The 22,441-nt window shown below is 35.5% G+C and overlaps 1 protein-coding gene across 14 annotated transcripts; it reads left to right on the top strand.

Annotated features, from left to right (window-relative positions):
- The first annotated feature begins 630 nt into the window (after nucleotides 1-630).
- PPP1R42 (protein phosphatase 1 regulatory subunit 42) lies at nucleotides 631-22,441 on the top strand. Of its 14 annotated transcripts, XM_026077010.1 has the most exons (12): nucleotides 631-762; nucleotides 1,101-1,173; nucleotides 1,351-1,402; nucleotides 2,229-2,416; nucleotides 3,938-4,036; nucleotides 5,007-5,173; nucleotides 5,618-5,756; nucleotides 7,395-7,511; nucleotides 13,622-13,739; nucleotides 14,377-14,505; nucleotides 16,248-16,401; nucleotides 20,663-22,441. In XM_026077010.1, the coding sequence occupies exons 4-12, from the start codon at nucleotides 2,291-2,293 to the stop codon at nucleotides 20,745-20,747; spliced, it is 1,134 nt and encodes a 377-aa protein (XP_025932795.1). In that variant the 5' UTR covers nucleotides 631-762; nucleotides 1,101-1,173; nucleotides 1,351-1,402; nucleotides 2,229-2,290; the 3' UTR covers nucleotides 20,748-22,441. The 14 variants fall into 14 exon arrangements, 12 of the variants coding, with proteins under 12 accessions (XP_025932795.1, XP_025932796.1, XP_025932805.1 ...); XM_026077011.1 differs by lacking the exon at nucleotides 1,101-1,173; XM_026077012.1 differs by lacking the exon at nucleotides 631-762 and having other exon boundaries at nucleotides 775-1,173; nucleotides 7,398-7,511.

The raw sequence follows: 22,441 nt of genomic DNA, 5'->3' as shown, positions 1-22,441 counted from the left end.
GGTACAGTACCTACTCAGTTTATTAAACTATTAACCCTCCTAACTTATATATGGGGGAAATGAAACCCAATGTTTTGTTTTCATCAGTAATTTGTGCTCACAAATGTGGCTGGCAGGCAGCAAGGCGGGGGGGGGGGGTGAGGGCAGGTGGAAAACCTTTGGGTATACACATTTAAGCACATGTAGCATTATTAAGGTAGTACCAATAAGGCTATGAGTTCTTTGCATATGAAACTTTTTCAGCCGCCATTTGTGTTAATAGGTTTCAGAGTTGTTTCTTTTTCTGGAAAATTCCCCAGTTGCAATTTCACCTTCTAGCATAGAGACAACACCCAAAAGGGAAAAAAAGAAAGTAAAGAGGCAAAAAGACAAGACAAGACTCCTCAGCCAAGGGCTCGCCCTGCCCAGGATGGGGACTTGTGAGGGGTCAGACTGGGGGGAGCCCTGAGGGGAAGCCCCGCTGGTGAGCCTGAGCAGCCTCAGGCTCGGGCTCCCGGGCGGCCTGAGCCGCCGCGCCGACAGCGTCGAGGCGCCGCGCCCCACCGGGCCTGGACCCAACGGCTTCCGCCCGCGGCCACGCAGGCGCGACCCCCCTCGCCCCTCCCTCCCTGCCTCTACTCGCAACGCTGATTGGGCGGGAGGAGCGCGCGCCGCAGCGGGCGGCGGGAGCGTTCGCCCCCCGCCCCCGCCGTTGGCGTTCGGTTGCCCTGGCAACCAGCCGCGGCGGAGGCGCTCGCACTCTCCTCTCGCCGCGGCCGCGAGGTGAGGGGGAGGGTGGGGACGATCGTTGGGCCCTTACCTGGGCCCGCTAGGAGAAGGGTGGGTCCTGGGAGCGGGTCTGGCCTCTTCCTTCCTCTCCTGTAACGGTCCCTGCTGGCTTGCGGGCGGGGACGTGAACTAAGCCGACCCACGGGTTGCGCTGGGTGACGGCTGGTGCCGCTGGGGTCCCTGTCATCAAGCTCCCGGCTGTGGAAGTAGGGCGGGGACGGTGTCAAATCACACGGCGCTAGGAGCGGAGGCTTTGAGGAAGAGCTTTACTCACAGAAAGCCGCGCACGCTGGCCACGTGACCTTTTTTGCTTGTTTGTTTTTTTCTCCCAGTTGTTGCTTGCTTTGGAAGAAGGTCCACGGAAAGTCTGGGTAGGGTTTTTTAATGTAAACAAGCAAGAAAAAGGTATTCTTCCCACTAAAAATAAAGTCCCTTTTGTTCTTCTTCCCTTACCCCTTTAAAAAAAGCAAAACCAAAACCCATGCTTTTTGCACGTGGGTAAGGGGGGACCACTGAACTTCAGCCTTGCTTAGTAATGAGGTTTCTTTTGTCTTTTCGGTTTTAATCTTCCCTTTTCCTCAGTTTCTCATATGTTTAATACCGGTAAGGTGGATTCTCCGTGCCTGGTTTCACGGTAAGCACCTGTTTGTCTGGCTGCATGACATTTTGTAGTGTCTGGATGCTTTTTGGTATCTCAGTTATTTTGATACACTAGTTTGTAGGGTTGCATTGTGAACAGGCTAAAAAAGCCTTTTTATTCTGCATTGTTAAGTTACATTTGCTAGGGTATTTTTAACCCCAGGCAGTCTACCCATCCACTTCAAAATATGTATCCCCCCTTCCTCCTCCTCGCTGAGTTTATAAGCTCACATGAAGCAATGCGCTTTGGTGCAGGGATAGAAAAATGGTTGGTATTGTTATGAGAGTCCCTACAGTAAGCCTTAATGTGAAAAACTGTTTTTAGTTGTGTGCATGACAACAGTGCTATGCCGATACATAAAAAGAAGTAGTGTGTAGCTTTATACCAGTTCTAGCCTGTAAAACCTGCTATAGATATATATATTTTTTTAACCAATAATTAGGTTATGAGCTGCCATTAATTAGTTATTTATGTATGGGAATTATTTCCTCCATAGACCACTGTGCTCATAGTTCTATATAAAAAAGGCTAAGAAATATTAAGGTACAACCCGCTTAAGCACACTGAAACAACAAAGCAAATGTGATGTATTTTAATTGTTATTGAATGCAATAAAGGAGTCTGCAAGCAGTGATGGGGTTAGATTTTTATAAGAGGCAAAGACCATAATATATTTGTCAAGATCAGCAAAAAGGGAATTGGGGGGGGGAAAACTTGAGATTTCGGTAAAGTATACATGTAAACTTTGGAGCTCTGAGGTGCAAGTAGTATAACCTTATTTGCTTTTTGTTTTTAAATCATTTTATGAAACTACTTACAGGAACGCGTGGAATACGCTTCAAGATATTAAAGAAGTAGAGCAGTTTGGCCTACTACAGAATTATGGTTCGACTAACAATGCATCTAATTGCTAAAAGCATCAGTCACAAGAATCCCAAAGAGTACTTTGCACAGTACCTGCGAAGAATAACGCATCTGAATTTGTCAGATAAAAATATAGATACAATTGTAAGATTTATTTTTCTGTATTTCATTTTTAATATAGCTGTTCAAATGTTGTTCTGATGAATTTTTTATAGTTGGGAGAGAAAAACAAGCAAAGCCAAGTTTATATTTTCTAACAGTTATATGATATTTTATAATATATTTATTTGCAGTCAAGCCTTAAAAACATATCTGTTTGGAAACATGCTTCAGCATTTACTGCTTAATTAAAGTACTGCTGTTGTGTGGAAAACTGCTTGTACCTGAAAGTACATGCATGGATTTTAAATGCATGCATATTTGAAATGTGAAAATAATCTTTCTGCTGTAACTTTTCATGTAAAACATCAAAGGAGGTGAATATACTTCCAACAGTCTGCAGAGCTGCTTATTACTGACCTGATACTTTTTTCTTTATTTAGCAAAAATCTTGTTGAAGAATTTTACCTACCTGAAAGTGGTGGAAATACATAGTTGTCTACATAGCAGACAGGACTAGCTAATTTTGGCATTAATTAAGAAAAGAAAATCCATGTAAGCAATTACACAAGAGGTGAACTGAAATGTTAAAGTGAAAGGTTTTTTTGCAGTATTTCGCAGGACTAGTCCACATATCTACAGTTCTTTAAAATTTTGAACAATTTGCTATTTTGACTATTTGATACAGTTGCTACATTGTAAAGGAGCTTTCAGAGAGTCGCCAGAATGGAATGATAACTACGGCTTGCTTATCTCTTTAACCATTTAAGAAAGAGAGTATCTCAAATCAATCATTGACCTGACACTTTTTCCTATACAGGCAAACCTCGTTTTATTGTGCTTCGCTTTATTGCGCTTCGCAGATATTGCCTTTTTTACAAATTGAAGGTTTGTGGCAACCCTGTGTCGAGCAATTCTATCTGCCATTTTTCCAACAGCATGGGTTCACTTCGTGTCTCTACGTCACATTTTGTACATTGTTTTTTTAGACATAATGCTATTGCACACTTAATAGACTACAGTATAGTGTAAACATAACTTTTACATGCACTGGGAAACCAAAAAATTTGTGTGACTCGCTTTATTGCGATATTCACTTTATGGCGATGGTCTGGAACTGAACCTGCAACATCTCCGAGGTATGCCTGTACAATAGAGCCAGGCTATTGCCATTCAATCAGTAGATGCAGGACTTTGAGAACAGATGCTCTAGCCATATTAAAATCCAGCCATGTGGTTCTTGGAGGCTTTAGGTCTTATATTAAAAACAAAATTCAGATTTTCAGCAATATTCTGGTTTTGATTTAAGGACTTCTAGTTATTGATGGTTACCTTATAAAAATATGAACTATGGAATAGAAGGAGATAGGAGGAACTACTAATTTTGCAGATCAGATTTTTTCATCATTTTAAGGAGGTAGTAATCATATTAGATACTATTAAGTGCAACACTTATTTTGTTCTCCTTAATGCCATATATCTTCCATTCTTGGGAATTTTACCAAAAGCTATTAACTTGCAGCAAAATCTTTTCTGTCTATCTGTGATTTATTCCTTACATTTCAGAGGAAGTCTGAGAAAGCAAAGGAGAGTTCAGGAATAGGATATAAGCCAAGTGAGATTAACAAATTTGGACTGGTGAAGTGGCTATTTCAAATTATACAGGTTAGAATCTACAGTTGTTAATAAAATTGTTCCCTGGGGCTTATTCATTTTAAAAATAAATCATGACCTTTTCATTTTCAAAGACTAAACCTGCAAATTTAACCCAGTCCTCCTCCAGTTGAGCTTAATAACAGGAAATTTGTACAGGTTTCAGTAAGTCCTGAGCTAATTCAAATCCCCTCAAGATACTGAGCACATTTTGAAATTGCTAAACCCTGAACAACTGAATTGTATATGATGTATTTCTATTATAAAAATGAAAGTGTGATTTTAGCCATGAAGATATAAGACCTTCCTTGTTTCATGTGAACAGATCCATGTAAGCACATGGCTATTCAGCCCACTCCTAGGAATGTTCATAGACATAGTGAGTTATTAATTTGATTAGTCCATTTGATTAGGACTGGTTCATTAGATATCAAAGTGATATACGTTTTTAAAAAAACTGATAAGAACATGCTACTTTTCACTTATTTAAGAAGAATAGCATTTCAAAGAAACATGACATTTCAGTTAAATCTTAAAATTGGATGTCTAGTAAAATACATTGATGTACAAGCTTTTGCATAAGTCATTACTTCTTTGCCAAGAACTGCTTTCCATAACATCACTGAAGTATTAAACTTCGATAAAGACAACTGCCCTGAGCAGTTGTGCTTTTCTGAAATTTACCTAAAGGAGGCAAGGAAAGGAATGAAATCATGTAGGATGTGATTTACCTGCCGATAATGGCTGTAATTCTCAGCTTCTGTACAGCAAAATGTTAATGACAAATTTCAGTTTTAACCTATATAGGTGATTACTGATTCTAATCCAGTTTTTCTAGTAAAAATAGTTGTTAAAAATGTTTATTAAAAATGAAAACACATAAGTCATACAGCAGAACTTAAATATAAAAACAAGCAACAGCTTCTAGAAGCTGATAATGAGTGAACTTTGTATAGCATTAATTTGTTGCTGTTTATTTCAGGGTGATCTGTCTTTGTGCAGAAATCTTAGAGTTCTGTATTTATATGATAACCAAATCAGTCAAATACAGAACTTGGACTTTGCTACAAATTTAACACACTTATACCTGCAAAACAATTGTATTTCATGTATAGAAAATCTCTCATCACTGAAACACCTTGAAAAACTGTAAGTTGAAAATCACATATCTTATTTTAGTAGTAAGAAAATAATTGTTGCACTAAGAAATTTAAACCTAATGTGGATATTAAGGCCCTTTTAGATGTTAAATTTTGCCATTCAAATAAAAATAATTGCTTATAATTGATTTTTAATCAAGTGTTCTATGATTTTAAAGTAACGTAATATGTATCATCTTAACATACTCGCATTTGAATTATTTTCTTTTTTCAGTCATTTAATAATAGTAATAGTATTGGTATATCATAAAAGCTTTAAAAAAAGATTTGGATCATGCTGTATGTTATACTTGCATGTTCAGTTATTTACTTATTCTATTATAATTTCCAGCTATAATTCAGTAATACTGTAAATAATTTTTTTTTTTTTTTTAGTAAAGCTTGTGTTAGCTTTTGCTTTCAAAGGATATTAAATCTATGTTCTATTCTGCAGGTATTTGGGGGGTAATTGCATCGCTGTAGTAGAGGGTTTGGATAAATTAGAAGAAATAAGGGAGCTACATATTGAAAGTCAACATCTCCCTCTTGGTGAAAAGCTTCTGTTTGATCCAAGATCTCTTACTTCCCTGGCAGTAAGTACATTTAGAGATTTTCAATGGACCATTAATCAGTAGTAAACATCAAATGTATTGTTCAAGTGGTTAAAAAGTTCAAGACTATATTTACTAATGGATGTAGTTCTATAATACAGAGGTTCATCTTGCTATATTTCTCAAAGTTTATTCAGGGCTTGATAGATTGTTTCGTGAGGATGAACAAAAAATGTTCACTCAAAAGTGAATTCTTCTGTTCATATGTATATCATAACACTTGACCTCGCTTTAATTCTTGCTGTTTTGAGATGAAGTAATCCAAAACATGAATTGCTCTCTTCCTTTAATAGAAAAGAGCCATCCTGTGACAGCACTTCTACTTTCATCACTCTATCTTGGAATGATAACGAAAGTAGAGAGAGGTTATACAGATAACATCTCCTTCCCAGGATGATAATTCATATGTTTAAATGTTTTGTAGCATCCTGACTTAGACTCACCAGCATTTTGTTGTTCCTAGCTTTTATTTAGGATTTTTTTTTTCAGAAACATCCTGCGTTCTTGATCACTTAACATCTTTGTGGAAACTACATGTAAAAGCATTCTGTTTTTACCCTTCAAGTGCTTTTTTGATCATTTTTAAGACATCACTTTTTATTTCATCTTTCTCTTGAATCTGTTTTTGGCTCTTAATGCTGGCAGTGAGGAAAGGGCCAAAAACATGGGGCCAAATAGTTCTCTGTGTACCACCAGCAAATGTTCTGCTTATGATAATATCCTCCATCCTTTGGATGAAACTTGTTTAGTTTATGCACTGTGTGTATCAGGATGATACCAGTAATTTCTTCCTGCAATGCAGATCTTGTTCTTCAGCTCAGATTTTGGAAGGGGGTTACAGTTCCTGATACTGCTGAAATAGATTTTGTTTAACCAGTGATAAGTCCCAAATCTGGTATAATTCTAAACTCGCTGGCATAGGTGCCTTTTTTCATCTTCTAAAGATATAATAAACTTCTGTTCTTTTTACATGAAACCACATTAAGTAAACACCTGAAACACATTTACTTTTATCTAGAACATAAAGATCTCTGTAACTGTTGCCTATGACTATCCTAAAGTACATTCATTTTTTCCCCTGGAAGAGTCATTCATTACAAAGGCAAAGTCCATTGCTTGACTCACTAGTGTTCCAGAGGAGAGGCCAAGGCATAGAGCTATGCATACACAGAAGTTTGCAGGACCAAGCCAGGAAAAAAAAAAAAAGCAGCATAGTCCAGCTGTTAATTGAGAGTGCATGGGTATCAGATATGGATTTCAGCTCTATTAAGTTAAAGTCTACCCTTGGAAAAGTCAGTCAATTTCTGTGCCAGTTACCTACTTCAAAGGTAGAGTTAGTAGCACTTGGAAAACTTTGTAAAGAATCTGAACATGATTAGATGAAAAATTCCATATATACTAAGAATTCCTGAAATAATTGAGAAATAATCTTACAGCATTTTAGGACAAGATGCAAAGCAAACATAAAACAGCGTGTAATGTATGAGGTAGTTCTGCTTTCATGTTTCTGCTTTATATATCTGCTCTTTCTTTAAGAGACTTTTTGGTAAGAATTTACAACTTGACTCATGCATGGTGTGGAAAAAAAGTAATTTTCTTGGCCTGCTTTTTTTCCTCCAGAAGTCTTTGTCCGTGTTGAATATCAGCAATAACAACATTGATGAATTAGCAGAGTTAGCAGTTTTGGAAAATATTTCCCATCTTACAGCAGTTGACAATCAGCTTCAATATATGAAGGTATTAAAATAAATATTTGTTCTTTTTGTTATGAGTGATAACAAAATAGTTGAATTCATCTTTATCCCTAAATAGATGAGTACAAATACACTTTACCTCTACAGTTAGTGAACCTCTGTCTTTCCAAGTATGCTCTTTTTCCTCATCCAGAGATTTTGTCTAGATTAAAAAAGGAAACCTTTTACCTAAGATGTCGAAATGTCCTGTAATCCTACATGAAGTGGCCATTGTACATGCATCTATCAACTGAGCAGTACATGCACAGAAGTTACAACATATCCAGAATGTAGAGCTGGTGTGTATGTTTTGGCCATCTGGGTGACTATCAATAGCATGATCTGCAAAGAATCCAGTGCCATTGTTAATTAACTTGCAACATTTTACCACATTACAGTTCTTAATTCTCTATTTTAATGTAAATAAAAGGCATTTATTGGATATTGCATCACATAGCTAATTTTTCAGCTGTTCTCATATTAATATGACCTTTTTGGATATTGTTACCAGAGTAGCATAAAACGTGTTTGTTATGAAAGTAGAAATTGAATTCCTTTATAAATGTCTGTTAAGGAAAGGCATGTCTTCATAAGTAAGAGGTCAAACTTCTAAAATAAGTTAAAAAATGCAATATGAGTATTTTTACTCTTCCTTTTGCAGTAGTGAATGTGGTTTAAACAGAATGTTCCAGATATATAATTTCCAGCTTCTCTTCTCAAAAAGGAACAAGAGTAGCTTCCAAAAGTTATGATGTTTTCTACTTGCTGACATTAAGAAAACTGAAGTTCGAACAATATTTTGAGTCTCATGCTACTACTAATTGAATATTGCGTTTATGTTGAACTGTATGCTGCCACAGGCATTACATGGTGAGGGCAAGGAAGAACAAACTTTATAAATGATTGTTTACACTGTGTTCATTTCATATAACCATAGGCATTAGTGTTTCACTTGCTTTTGAAATGGATCTTTTTATTAATAAATGCCAGAGTGAATTGACTTAAATTGTAATACAAATCAGCAAGAAAAAGCCTTTACTAAAATGAACTATTTTATTACTGTTTTGCATATATATTCTGTTTTCTTGGAAAAGTTAACTTTGATTGGTTAGTAATTATTAAAACACTTAATGCTATTACTTATTAGAACACTTAGTATCTTTTACATTAAATTTGGCAGTTATGTTTACTAACGAGGAGATCCCAGTACTTTGTGTGTGTATTTTAGCAATTACCTAGGTCAGTATACTTTATTTGGACTCTTAATTTTTAACATTTTAATATTTAAAATGTTGAATGATGCTTTTCCTTTTTATTAGAGGATTATTAATATATTTATAATGTATTTCAGCCTGTGTTTCTAGCTGGCAGTTGTGATTGAATTCATATACAAACACAATTCAAGTTATCTTTATTAGGTAATTAAAGCTGTAATTAAATGTGTTGATTACATTACAATAACAGTACGCTTTTTTTTTTTAATATGTAGCCTCTTTAAAGCTGATTTTATTAACTAAAAGCAGTATCTTTAGTAAGGAATCTGAAAAGGTGGTTTCTGATAATTATGTCTTAAGATTTTAGAACTGCACTATTCATAAATAGTGTAGCTCATAGTACTGAAGATATCAAGGTGAAGAATATGTTTTTTTTCTGAACTGACCAGTCATCAAAATATGACCTCAGCACTTCATCAAACACTGATTTCAGGGTCTTTCCAATTTAGTGGCGTGAATTTCTTTAACATTTTAATAGAAAATATGTTTATTTTGTATTTAATTTAAAATATTTAAATATATTACAAATCCTTAGCACAGACTTGGAATTATTTTAATTTCAAATAATTTTTCTTTTGGAAAGGAGTCCTATTACAGTGATTTTTTTAACTGTTTTTCTTTCTTATAAATACAAAAGATTTCAGTTGTGATGATCTTAAAAGACAACTGTCTTATCCAAAGAACCAATTTATATTAAGAATGGGGATGCAGGTTTAGAAACAGCATTTTCAGTGATTCAGTAACTGAGGGAAAAACAGCATGTTTTGAAACAGAATAAGGAGAATAAGAAAACGAAACTGCATTATTCAGTAATTGTGTGTATATTATTTAATTTCATTATATGATCACCAGGAAGACAAGAGTTAATATTTATCCAAATCAACTAGACATTTAGGGTTCCATGTTATATGATCACAGCTTTTGAAAATTTATGTGATTGGCATTTGAGTCAGCTACTGCTGCTATCAGTGATACTTGGGTCAAGCTCTAGTAGATTTTGAAACTGCTTGTCCTGTGTGCTCTCTAAACAATTTCCTGTTCATATTCTTGCAGGACTGTAAAATTAACGACCATATTAAATATGTCACACATAGCATAATACAGCTGAATATCCAACTTTGCAGCTATACTTGCTGTGTTTCAGAGATTATATTTAAGTAGGCTCTGCTTAACAATAATATAAATTCTCATTTAGATTAAAAAAAAGTTAAAAACAGTAGACCAGGCAACGTATTACAAAAAATGGCAGTTTTATCTCTAAGAGGCTTTTGCTTATAGTAAACATCTAGCAGGAGAATGATCTTATGCACCCAGTAAATGAAAAAAAAAGTCAAGGGAAGTTTTGAGTGTATTTCAATTTTTTTGCATCCCTAAATTTCATGATTCCATGGCTTATGTTATTCTACAGCTGTGACAGTAAAAACAGTGTTAGGGGATATACTGTTATTGTACTAAATATACCTGATTGCTTGTGTAACCTGAGCTTGTTGCAAGCACCAGAGGCTCTTTCATTCTCACACAAGTCCCTCCCTCTTGCCCCTCTATTTTCAAAACTCTGAAGTATACCTCTTTTTCATACCAAAGGCTCTCTCTCCTGTTTTCCCATTCCTGCTACTCCCCTGCCCTCAAGCCTCCTGTTGCCATCAAGAACATCCCCAGGAATGTTTGGAATTAGAGGCTGTGGTGCGGTGGCACAGAGAAGCGACAGCGAGCTCCGTGCCCAGCCCTGCTTCGCCTGGTGTCAGGGTTGGAAGAGCAGCTGCAGAGGAGCCGTCCAGCTCTCAGCAGGGCTGGTAATAGCAGTGGTGACCTGCGTAGCAGAGGGAGAGGGCAGTGAGAACAAAACAGAATCTATGCAAAAGCAGGCAATGTGAAAGGCATAACAAATGCATGAAATATAAGCTTCCCATGTATGCTTTTCTCACTTTTGTATAATTTGTATAATATGTAGTTACTTTAAATTGAAATATTTATCTCATTTTTTCACATCAGTGTAAAAACCCATACTCCCTCACTCCTCAACTATGCTGTGCTGATTTCAGCATAGCTGAAAATTAGGGCTAGTGAATTAATGCACCTAAGGTTCTGGCTACTTCAGGGCATTGTTAGCATAATTAACAGACATCAAGGCTTGTTTCACATGACCGAAGTTTCTGTACTGCAGTCTGAATGGTATACAGAACAGAAATTAGTTAATTTTTCTCAGTTCATGCAAAATAACTTACTATAACTAGCTACCACATGTAAAAGCATATCTTATGCTAGCTATCAGGAATATAATCCATTTTAATAGAATTGGCTTTTCCTTGTTTTCTGCTATTACTTTATTTTATCCTATTGAGCTTCTTGTTGTTTACATTATTTGGGTTCACAAGGACTTCTGGGCTGCTGTAGGAATATTAAAGGGAATTTTTTTTTTTCTTTCCGAAAAAACTGACCCTATTAATGATGGGGTTTTTTTAGTTACATTCAGGAAGATTATGACTTACATAACTCTTTGGATAGATACAGAAAATATAACTGAAAATACCTATAAAAACCTGTATTTCCTAAGTCTTTAATTTATTCAACCTCTGCCCAGTATTGATTATGACAAGAGGATATCAAAAAAGATGAATTCACTCACTTCGGAATTCAGTCAGGAACAAGAGAAAAATTATAGATTTCCTCAAACAGATTATGACAGGTAGTCAAAATGGTGACAAATTGCTTTCTGTAGATATAGTTAGGGCAGTTGGACTAGACGTTTCCGATAAAAACTGGAGCATGCTAGTCAAATACCAATTCTTAAATGACCATCATTAATTGTGAAGAACGTTATTGCCAGTGCTGCAGCTGCCTACTAAAGCACTTGCCCTTCCCCCTTCCCCCCCATAGATGGAATATAATTTGCTCGTCAGTATTTTGTAGCAGACCTCAGAGTGATAGCATGACATGATCATTTATCAAACGGAGACTGCCCAGAAAACTGTCTGGTCCCTTTAGTACAGCTTATTGAAAGGCTGGGAAGTAAAAGCACTTTATTAGAGACAGGAAGGCAATGAACAACTAGAGCGTATCGAAAGGGTAATCGTATTTCAGCACAGGATTAGTGTGGTCTTAGATAAACATACACTGGAGTAAGCATGTTCTGGGTCATTTATCAAGTGAGTAACAGCTAACAAAAATCTACAGGACTCTTTGTATACATTCATCAAAGTTAAACTGTATACATTTTATGTTTCAGTAATAGACAATTTTGTGTTCCAAAACTATTACTTGAAAAAAATCTTTCTAATGAAATCTAGACATCATTATAGATTTTAATGACAGTGCCTGAATGCTCAGGTAAGAATAAATAATAAATATACTTGCTAAATGCATTTATTTTTAAATAAGCTTAGCCTAAAATATTTTTTCATCTAAATTGTCATTTGTGGTGTTAGCACCTAAACTGTGTGGATTATCACATTGCTATTCTGATAAATGCTAGTGAAGTTTTACTGTGTAATGTTAGGATATCTATCAACATACCTTCAAAAGTAGACTGGTCCTCAGAGTTTCTTGCATCATTTTATCAGTCATCTTCTTCAGAGAACCAGACTTTCACATCTGTTTATTTTTCTGAAAAAGCACTATCATCTTTGGATCATTGTTTGGAGGTTGTGCTGCCACTTCCTTTCTATAGGTTTTTCTAAACATGTTTTACACAGTCCATAGTGTTTTCTACAGAGGATTTTCTACCAAGGGAGTAGAGTCTGCAAAACCAGAATTCTCTCTACTTACATTCCCCAGGTGATTTTCTAAATTTGAAGGAGCTAAGAGATTTCTGCATCAGCAGTTATTTCATTTTTGGCATCAAGCTATGAAACTCTACAGACTTTACAGTTTAGCATCTGTCACATCATGATCAGTAGATTTTTTTTTTTCAAATTTATTACAACTGTAGAATATAAATTATTTCAATTTATCTCTCCTTTCACAGTCATGCAGATTGTTCTGAATCCCTTCTTAAGCTTTATGCACATATAAGGAAGCATATCAAGAATGACAGTCAAGTGAAATTTTGAAAAGCATATTTTAGACAGTCAAGTGAAATTTTGAAAAGCATATTTTAGAAAGTTGGGTATCTGAGTAGAAGGGACCAATCTGGTATGCTGGGCATCCTTTTAACTTGAATTTATTGTATTTAAAAGACAGAAGAGGTTTTATCTAGGTCATACTGTCCTTGGGTAACCAGAAGGAAACACAGATGGAGAAAGGTATATTTCAAAAGTTTCACTATTTGGGCCAAACCTATAACTGACCACCCACAGTTATGTAAGGGGGGAATTACTGTTTCTCCTGTAAAATACAATTTTACATACATATATAGAGAGAGTGAACTTAGTGTGGCTTACATGATTTTTAGCTTTTTTAAATCTATTTTTTCTGTGTAAAATATTTATTCTTCCATAAATTTTTGAAAGTCTAATCAGACACTGTGATAGTCTAAGGGCTTTGTGAAACATGGCTATGTGTTGACAGAATTACATATAACACTAACTTTTAACTGGTGATTCTTCAGCTTTACATGCTTAGGAGTGGGATGATAGTGGTAATTTTCTATAGCTGGCATTACTGTATCCTTAAAAACAGAGGTTTTCCAATTGCATCTTCATTTCTTCTGTGCAATTACGATGCATTCAGGGAATGCTACATACCACTCTAGCTGAAAATATAAATTCTTAATCTGTGCACCTGAATAGTCTCATTGAAGTTATTTCTATTTGCAGGATTTGGGCCTGACTGAACAAATCATTGAATTCTGTCCTGGAGAGGGAAAAGTAATTACAGTGTTCTGTTCTTTTATTAATTGCAGGATTTGGAGATTGTATTAAACAAATGGACCAAGCTACGCAGCATGGATCTTACAGGGAACCCTCTTTGCCACAAACCAAAGTACAGGGACAGGATTATAGTAGAGTCACAAACTTTAGGTAAACAAATAAAACCAACATTCAAACCAAAAACCCACCCATAACTTTAAAACCCTCTCCATTTTAGAAATAACTGGCCCATTATCTGTTCTTGAATTGCAGTATTATACATGTAAGCACAAGTACTGTCATACATATTAATGTCAAATGATGTATTTTTTAATTTGTTTAGTACAAGTAATGTAGCTAAAACTACTTGTTAATAAGCTACACAAATTTTGTTGCTCAGCTTTTCCTATTAGTAGTAGTAACCATTCTCATGCTTACTAACATAAGTAGTAGCTCTCTTATCCTGAATTTCTGTGCCTATACATACCTTGTGTAAAAGCATACTTCCTCATCAGAACTTTCTACAAACAGTATTGCATCTTAACCGAATTTGAGATATTACCTTTGAAAACTATAAAAATAGTAGATGTTTTCTTTTGTAATTAAAAAGTGTCAGCTCATTCTTTCAACTAATTAAATTAGGAGTATCAAGCTGTACTATCTCATCGGATTTTTCTTACAGAGAGACTAAAAAGAGCAAAAAAGATCTGAAAAGAACAAATATAAACCACTACACATTACATACACTTTTATTTAGCCGTTTAGTTAACTTCTGCTATCGCAGAAAATGTTCTCTTTTCTTTTACAGAATCCCTTGATGGGAAAGAAATTAAAGAAATGGAAAGACAATTCCTATTGAATTGGAAAGCCTCCAAAGGTGCCAGGAAAAAAAACAAAGAAAGAATGACAAATGAGCATGCAGCCTATCTAGGTTTCTGTAAGCAAACTAATCAATTATTCCATGGTTATTTGCATTATTATAGAAACAATAAAATAGTAACCAACACAAAATATAGTAGAAATGACACTAATATTAGTGGTAAGCCCAAAACACAGGATTATGAAATTAGTCTTTTCCGATATATAATTTAGTTTTAGTTCTTGTTCATCTTTTTTTTCCCCCATCCCAACCTCCTGGATTTATGGAAGGGAGTAGCAAGAACATTTTGAATGCATGTTTGTAAATATTCACTATCACTTTCCATATATTAAAAAAAGTGTTGAACATTCTAGAATAAATCTGCATGAATTACATCGTTTGCATGCTGTGCAGTTCTTAAAATTTAGCTCATTAAATTAATTTAGCTCTAGCAGAAGTAAAAGTCTAAACAGATGAGAAAAAGCCAACAGGTTCTTAAAGTGGAAAAAAAAATCAGTTTTGAAAATCAAGCAAAACCTGAAATAAACTCCGAGATTTTTTTAAGTGATCATTGCTGTTGTTGTTAAGGAGTTGACTCCAGATTGAAAATATATATATAAAAAAAAAGGTTTAACAGCATTTCTTGCCTAATGGATACAAGAAGTACTGTAATCTTGTGAAAGAGATTGTCTTTGGAAGACTTGGAAACAGACATTAAAATTTAAAGTACTCAAAATAGTTCAAATAATCATATTTATAAAATAAAAATCAGTGGCTGTTACACTGTTCTTGTCACAAGATAAACTGTGGTATGTAGCTTGGGGGAGAGAGTATATTCTTTATAGCCATACTATCTCAAATTATTATTTCATCAAATCTCACAAAGATCAGCTCGTTTTGAAGACATGAAGTGAAAAACACTCAGCCTTTCAGTCTCAGCCCCAAGAAGCTGCCATCTGATCTGTATTTAGAAGCAGTAATGCCAATGGTTCTGAAAACAATATTTTATCTTCTGAATATTGATTTGAGGAAGTGCTATGTAAATGAAGTTACTCCGTTTTGAATAACATGAAAGTTTGTGCTAGTCAATTTACAGTAACTGCAAAAGCACTGTGTGGGTTGGGTTTTTCTGTTTGTTTTTTTTTGAGACTAAAGGCATTTATCTTAAAATCCTGTAGAATTTCTGATTAAGGTAACTGTATACTGCTTACCTCCATTTCTTGTTTCAGTTGGATAAAACTATTCTGCTTTACCTTATGACCTGCAGATCTGCATTACACTGTTCAGCAGCTATAGCCCACACCCATGGGGCCTTTAAGCCAATGAAAGGCAAAGGGATTTTTATGTATTTTTTTGCTCTTATAAAATGTTATATTCTCTCTGATCAGAATAAATAATTATTTTACAAGCAATAAAATATTAGTTGTCTTAGTTATACCAGTGCTAAAAGATTAAAGACTGTATCTTGCATTTGCAATGGAATATTTTAATGACACTTATTTAACTGTAACTATTTATGGTTATCATTAGTTAAGATTAAAGAGAATGACAAGAAAAGCAATGTGACTTTTACAAACCTCTACTTTAAGGTGAATACCTGCTGTAATATGCACCTGCATCAGTGTTTGCAGCATTTTCCATAATTTCATACAAAGTTTCCCATTCTCAGTTATCAAATTTCTAGTCTTTTACTCCAAAATTTACTGCACTGTTTTGGATAACGATATATTGGAGCCTCTGATCAATCACATTGAATAATAAAAATAGGCTTACTTTAACTTGGAATATGGTATTAATCACTAATTCTTTGTATTCTACAGGTGAGTTTGAAACACATTATCCCATTCTTCCCTTTTACTACAGTCCATCTGTGAAAGAAAAATCAAATTCTTTAATTTTGTCTGAGATATGTAAAGACAGAAGAAAACCTCTGCCAAGAACCCATGAAGAAAAAGAGGTTGTAGGAATACTCAGGTATGTTCCTCTCAAACATCTGCACTCTTAGCTCTTACTGAATCAATTGGAAAATGTGTACATGAAGGCAGAATTTCATCCTAAATTAGTCTGATTTTTTTTTTTAAACCATGCCACGTTCATTGTCTTTATTTCTTTGAAAGACAGAGTAATAGATTTCAGTTTTTGGTTAAGAATCCTATCAGCAGGCTAGCTAATAGTAATAACTTTACTCCAGTGTTACTGGTTTCTGTCATACACATTTGATTCCTGGATTATATCCTCCACAAAGGTAAAATAATACAGAATTCCATAAATATAAAATATGCAAGAATATATACAAATGGCATTATCTTCAGTCTAAACTGATATTTCAGTAGTGGTAATTTCCTCAAAAGCTGGTTTTCATAAATGCCCAATCTGCGATTCTTAACACTTCTGCATCATTCATTGTCACGGAGACGGCTGATAAAAGGCATTCCTTTTTGGCTGTGAATTCTGCTGCTTGCCTGGAAACTACTGATGTGGAAATTATCCTTTCCAGCCTATGTTCCTGCCTCCCTCCTTCAGTTTTCTGTGCTGCTGAGTGTGCCCAAAACTGGGAAAAGATCTAAAATATAGAGCTTGTGCACTGGCAGACCTACTGTACCCACAAAGAGAATAAATGCATTTCATAGCTGAGAGACAGCGCGTATCACCTGATAAGCAGCTTGTCAGGTAGACCACATGTACTTCTCATGCACCTGGCTGAGCAGAGGTAATGCAGGCACACTCCTGTCAGGAGATCTAGGCCTGCTGACTGGGCAGCCAGCAGGAGCACATTTGCTTGCATTAGCCTGATACCTCTGCTGGGAGATCCACGCTGCTTCCCAGCCCAGGGAAGGCCAAATGGCACATGCAACTTGTCAGGCAGCAGCAGGTCACAAAATTAACCATGGCACATTTGGGTCTACAGACTGTAATGTGCAGCCTTGTCATATATTTTCAACAATGAAGCAAGAATGTTTGAAACCTTTCACATAAAATATTTGAATATTTCATAAATAAAATACTGGAATATTTCACAAATAACATTTTAAACAGAACACATATAGGGAGGGCAATTCAGTGAATTTAGAGTGAGTTGTATCTTTTAAATGGTTCCATCAAAATTGTACCAGGAATACAGTACTACTTTAGGATGATAAAATAAAAGACCAAAACCAAATATATGCATATCTGTTTTTCTGGTGTTTAACAAATGTCTTCATTATAATAGTTATTTTATAAGCAAAACAGACTTTCAGTATATAGCATTTACTTTTTTCCTATTCTTATACCCTTGTTGTTAGTACTTTTGCAGAGTACTGTTGTGGTAACAATTCAGCATTTCATAATATCTTTTGTTTGCAGTCATAGCATTGCACATTTTGATTGTGTAACAAATTTACAAAATTTTAAAAATCACTTTTATATACCCAAAGCATGAATCAGATTAGCAAAGTAAAGAATTAATGCTTGTTTTTCTCAGGATTTCAAAACTTATTCTTGTATGGTAGAATGAAAACATAATTTTCTTTGAGAATAAAATAAAAGACTGCTACTTGAATAGGGATATATAAATAAATTCTCTAGCACCTTAGTATAACTCTGGAATCTGTTCAGTTGAAATCAGTGCCAATAAACTAATTTACTGCAGTGATGTAAATACTGGGTCACTCTTTGCCTTTGTGTATCCTGCCATGCGTTCCGTAGGCATACTGCCATATCTGAGAAGTTGAAAGCAGTAGCTTTAACAAACCTGAGGTGAATGCTCAGTCATTCTGCCCTCATCTAGCAAGATGAGATGCTACATTTTGGAGGAGAGCATTACAATCACCAGTCACTTAGTAATAGCTATACCTCTAGGTGGGCAAACCTGGCCTCTATTTTAACAACAGGAAAAAAAAAAAATCTTATGCCTCTTTTAAATAGTGTTTGACTATTGTTCCCACACCCTACTATCTATTTCTCCTTGTGCAGATATTCAGAATTATAAAGGACTCTGAAGAAAGGACCCTGATGTGCTTTTTAGCCCTCTCTTAGGAATCCATGCAAGACATGAGCACAGCTTAGCAAACACTACTACAGTATTTATAGATTTTTATCTAACAAGCATGAAGTATATACAACCCTAGAGTAGAAGCCACATGACAAAAAACACCCTGAAGAACCATTGTAAGGTAGCAATTAAAAAATGAAAAAAACACATCACTAAATTTCAGCAGATCTGTCTAGTGTCAGATCCTTTGTAAGTCAACACAAGTATGCTGGGATTTGGTGCATTTAAGCATACTTTTCAGTGGAATTCTCAATTGGCTTGTAGAAATGTAAGACTTTTCAACTCAAAGTTGTCAAGTTTTATGGTTTAAGTTGCAATGGCCTTTGCATTCATATATACTATGAATGGCTGTATGTTCTTAAATAAAATATTACATTTGTTCTCAGGATAACCTGGGAATTCCTGGAGCCTTACTTATCTTACTGCAAATCCCACATCATGGCTAATTAAATAGCAAGAAAATTCCTTACATTGCTCTTGCACAGCCTTCAGAATTAATTGCCAATCAAGACTTACTAGACCTCACTCTGAAGAAGTATACATTTTTCCTTCAACGCTACCACCAAGGAAAGGCAAGGACATGGGCTATACATGTTGCAAAGGGCACTCCAAATCTTTTCAAATTCAAGCTTTGGCTAAACACCAATGCTTCAATGGCACTACTGCCCTAATCTGCAACAGAGCAGACTTCTGTTCCACTGTCCAAGCTTTAATGAAGACATTATACAGAATCAGTCCCAAAGTCAACCTCTGAGGAATGCTACCAGTTAGACTTTGAATCACTGATCGCTACTCTCTGTGCCAGGTAGTCTTGCCGCTTCTTCACTCACCTTGTAGTTCACTTATCCAGTCCATCTTTCTCCAGTTTGGCTGTAAGACTACTACTGTTGAAAACCTTGCTGAAATCAAGTCAAATCCACTGCTTGCCTCTCATCTACAGAGCCAGTCTTTTCATCATAGGAGGTAATCAAGCTGGTCAGCTTGATTTACCCTCGGGAAATATATCCTGGCTGTTCCCAATCACCCTCTTGTCCTTCACATGCCTGCAAAATTTACTCTGTAATCTGTCCACGCACTGAGGTGAGGCTGAGCAGCCTTTAAGTTTCCCCAAACTTCCTTGCCCCTTTTGAAGATGGATGTGACATTTGCGTTTGCTGCTTCCCTACTCACCACCCTGTTTCAAATGTCATGACAGCAGTCTCACAACGACATTGGCCAGCTCTGTCAGCACCCTTGGATGCATCCCATCCAGTTACAGAGTCATGGATGGGTCTGATTTGCCTACGTGGTTCCTAATTTGATCCTCCTCTACTTTTGGTAGTACTTCTCCCCACCACAAACTGTCACTAGGCACGGAGACCCAGGAGGGCTGACAGCAGACCTTGCCAGCAAAGAAGATCCTGATGCTTTCATAGCAATCTCAGTACTGCTGCAGCTTTTTGGTGTGTTAGAAAGTACCAACAGGGAAACCAAGTAAGGCAGCACAGTTTGAACACCTCTCTTTGGTACTGTTCTGGCCCTAAACAGAATATACGTATGGCTACATAAGCTTTGTAATCACTGTGTATACGTTAATTCTAATTTTGATCAGTCACCAATGAAATTTCAAAAATTCCCATTTTTTTTAAATGTCATATTAAAAAATAGTGCAAGGTGCAAGTTAATTTAATGGCATGTTTCTTATATATATATGTGTGTGTGTGTATATATATATATAAAAAGCTTTAAATATATATTTACAGAGAGAGCGAGAGAGAGAGAGAGTGTAATGGGTAGGACTATCTGTGATACAGTTATAAAAGCCACACAATCCAAAAGTTCTGGAATTGGGTCAGAAGGGGGAAAAATAACCAATAAATAGTCAAGAGTTCAAGATATGTCTACTGCTTTTTTAGGATGAGTATTCAGATACACAATCTATTACTGAGTACTGGAAAATATATCCTTGTACATGAGAGTGCAACTGAAAAAAATAAGGAGATCTGAAAAACGTTTCCTGGGTTTTCTTATGGTTTTATCTTGGTGTATTATGCAGAGTAGCTACCCTGAATAACAGTTCTGAGGGGGGCCAAATAATATGTGAACCTACTTATTTACAGAGACTGAATGATAAATGCTATATATTGTGACTGTAACCAATACATTTTACTTTACTAGAAAAAAATGTAATTCTTTTTAACAGTGTTTTTTTACTTTGTTAAGTAACTTGGCCTTGAAGGATTCTAGAAGTTCACTGCCAAAAAAAGATGTATTTGAACCTTACCTCTTCAGTCAAATACCACTGTAACCAGAGACTATAGAGATGACTACATCTTTCTGTTCTCTTAATTCTCAACAGAATTAATTGCTGCCTCAAAATCAAGATAAATCAGAGCCAGCTGTGAAATGATCCATATAATAGACTAATATTTTAATTCAAAAAAGAGATTTGGAGCAATAAAATCTTCCTTTTTTAGAGAGTTAAGATATTGACTATCATATTAATCACTAATTGCCTGTCTAATAAAGTTGGATATAGTCAGTTATGCATGGTTTGTGGTAAAATATTTTGGAATAAAAGACTGAGTCTTATCTGATTTCATTTGTGCAAGACATGCTTTGACTATTAGTAAGATTTTGTTTCTTGTGGAACTTGAAAATTATCAGGTTTGATATAAATGTATGTGGACAAAATTGTTAACTGTCCCTGTGTGTGTGTGTGTGTATGGAAAAAGCTTGTCAGTTTTGTAATGAGAGAATGTATAATACCCCAAATCTTGAGATTATGTCAATTCAAATTAGTCTGCGCTCAGGTTTGGCATTGAAAAAAAAAAGGCTTTTGCTGCCTCAGTCAATATTCTGGCAATGGGCAAAGACCAAACATTTTTTTTTCTTTATTTCATCTGAAGCTTTTGATAACACTGATTATAAGTTTTATAGAAATGCTGCATGGTCTGAGAAGTGTTAACAAAGATTTAGGAGCAACAGGGACATTGGTACAGTTTGACATTAAGATCTGATCAGTCTTGTCTGATCTCACTGATGTAGGTTGAGGAGGAGTCAGAAGTAATGGCAGAAGTAAGTTTCATTCTAAATGCCATTAGTTACAAAATGTGCAGAATTGGTCATTACTGGATTTTTTTTCTCTCTTTTTTTCTCAAAGCTTACAAAGAAAAGTATTGGCATCTCTTTGGATATGTTATTTGTGTCTTTCTTTGTAATCTCAAAACCAACATTGAACCTAATACTGCATTCTAAGAGCATTCAGAAATATGAGGAGGCAGCTGTCTATTTATTTAGAAGCAATGCTTTCTATTAAAAACATAAAAATATCAGCACTTTGTAGACTAAATTGTCTGCCTTCTTCTTAAACTTCCTCAAGAAAGGGGTTGTTTTTAACTAGTGTCTTGACTGGTTTGTGACCTGAATGCCTGGGAGGCTGCTTCTTTCTATATATGCCACTGTAACAGTTATGCAGAAGCACCCTAATAGTCTCTTACTTCAGGGCTATTAGCATGTGGGTTTTTAGAATGTCTGTAGCTCTAAAAAGTAATTTCCATCATTTGGATTTTTCCAAGTTCTGGTGCAGGATGTGGAATAGTTAGGAAAGAAGGCACCACAAGATGAATGATGTCTGTGCTGATTAATTTTTGGATTGAGAGTATTATACATTAATTTTACTTCAAATACTGGTTTGAGTAGCTGGGACTAGTTTGAGTAATTAAATGAAAGCTCAAGACTTAAGATACAGGAAAATTGCAGTCCTTCAGATAAAGAAAGGAAAGCACAGATGGTAAATTGCCCATGGAATAAAATCCTTCTTAATGCAGTTTCTCTGTATGAATGTCAACTCAATATCTTGTTCTTGAAACCCTATCTGAAATAAGGAAGAAATTTTGCCTGAATAAAGAAATCAGGATCTGGCTTTTTGTATTCAGCTGTTTTGTGTATTCTGTTATCATTTATATTTTATTGCCCTTTGATAAAGGTAATTCAAGTAAA

Source organism: Apteryx rowi, unplaced genomic scaffold, assembly GCF_003343035.1.
Source record: "Apteryx rowi isolate R43461 unplaced genomic scaffold, aptRow1 scaffold_446, whole genome shotgun sequence".
NCBI lineage: Eukaryota > Metazoa > Chordata > Aves > Apterygiformes > Apterygidae > Apteryx > Apteryx rowi.
This window is presented reverse-complemented; position numbering and strand designations above follow the sequence as displayed.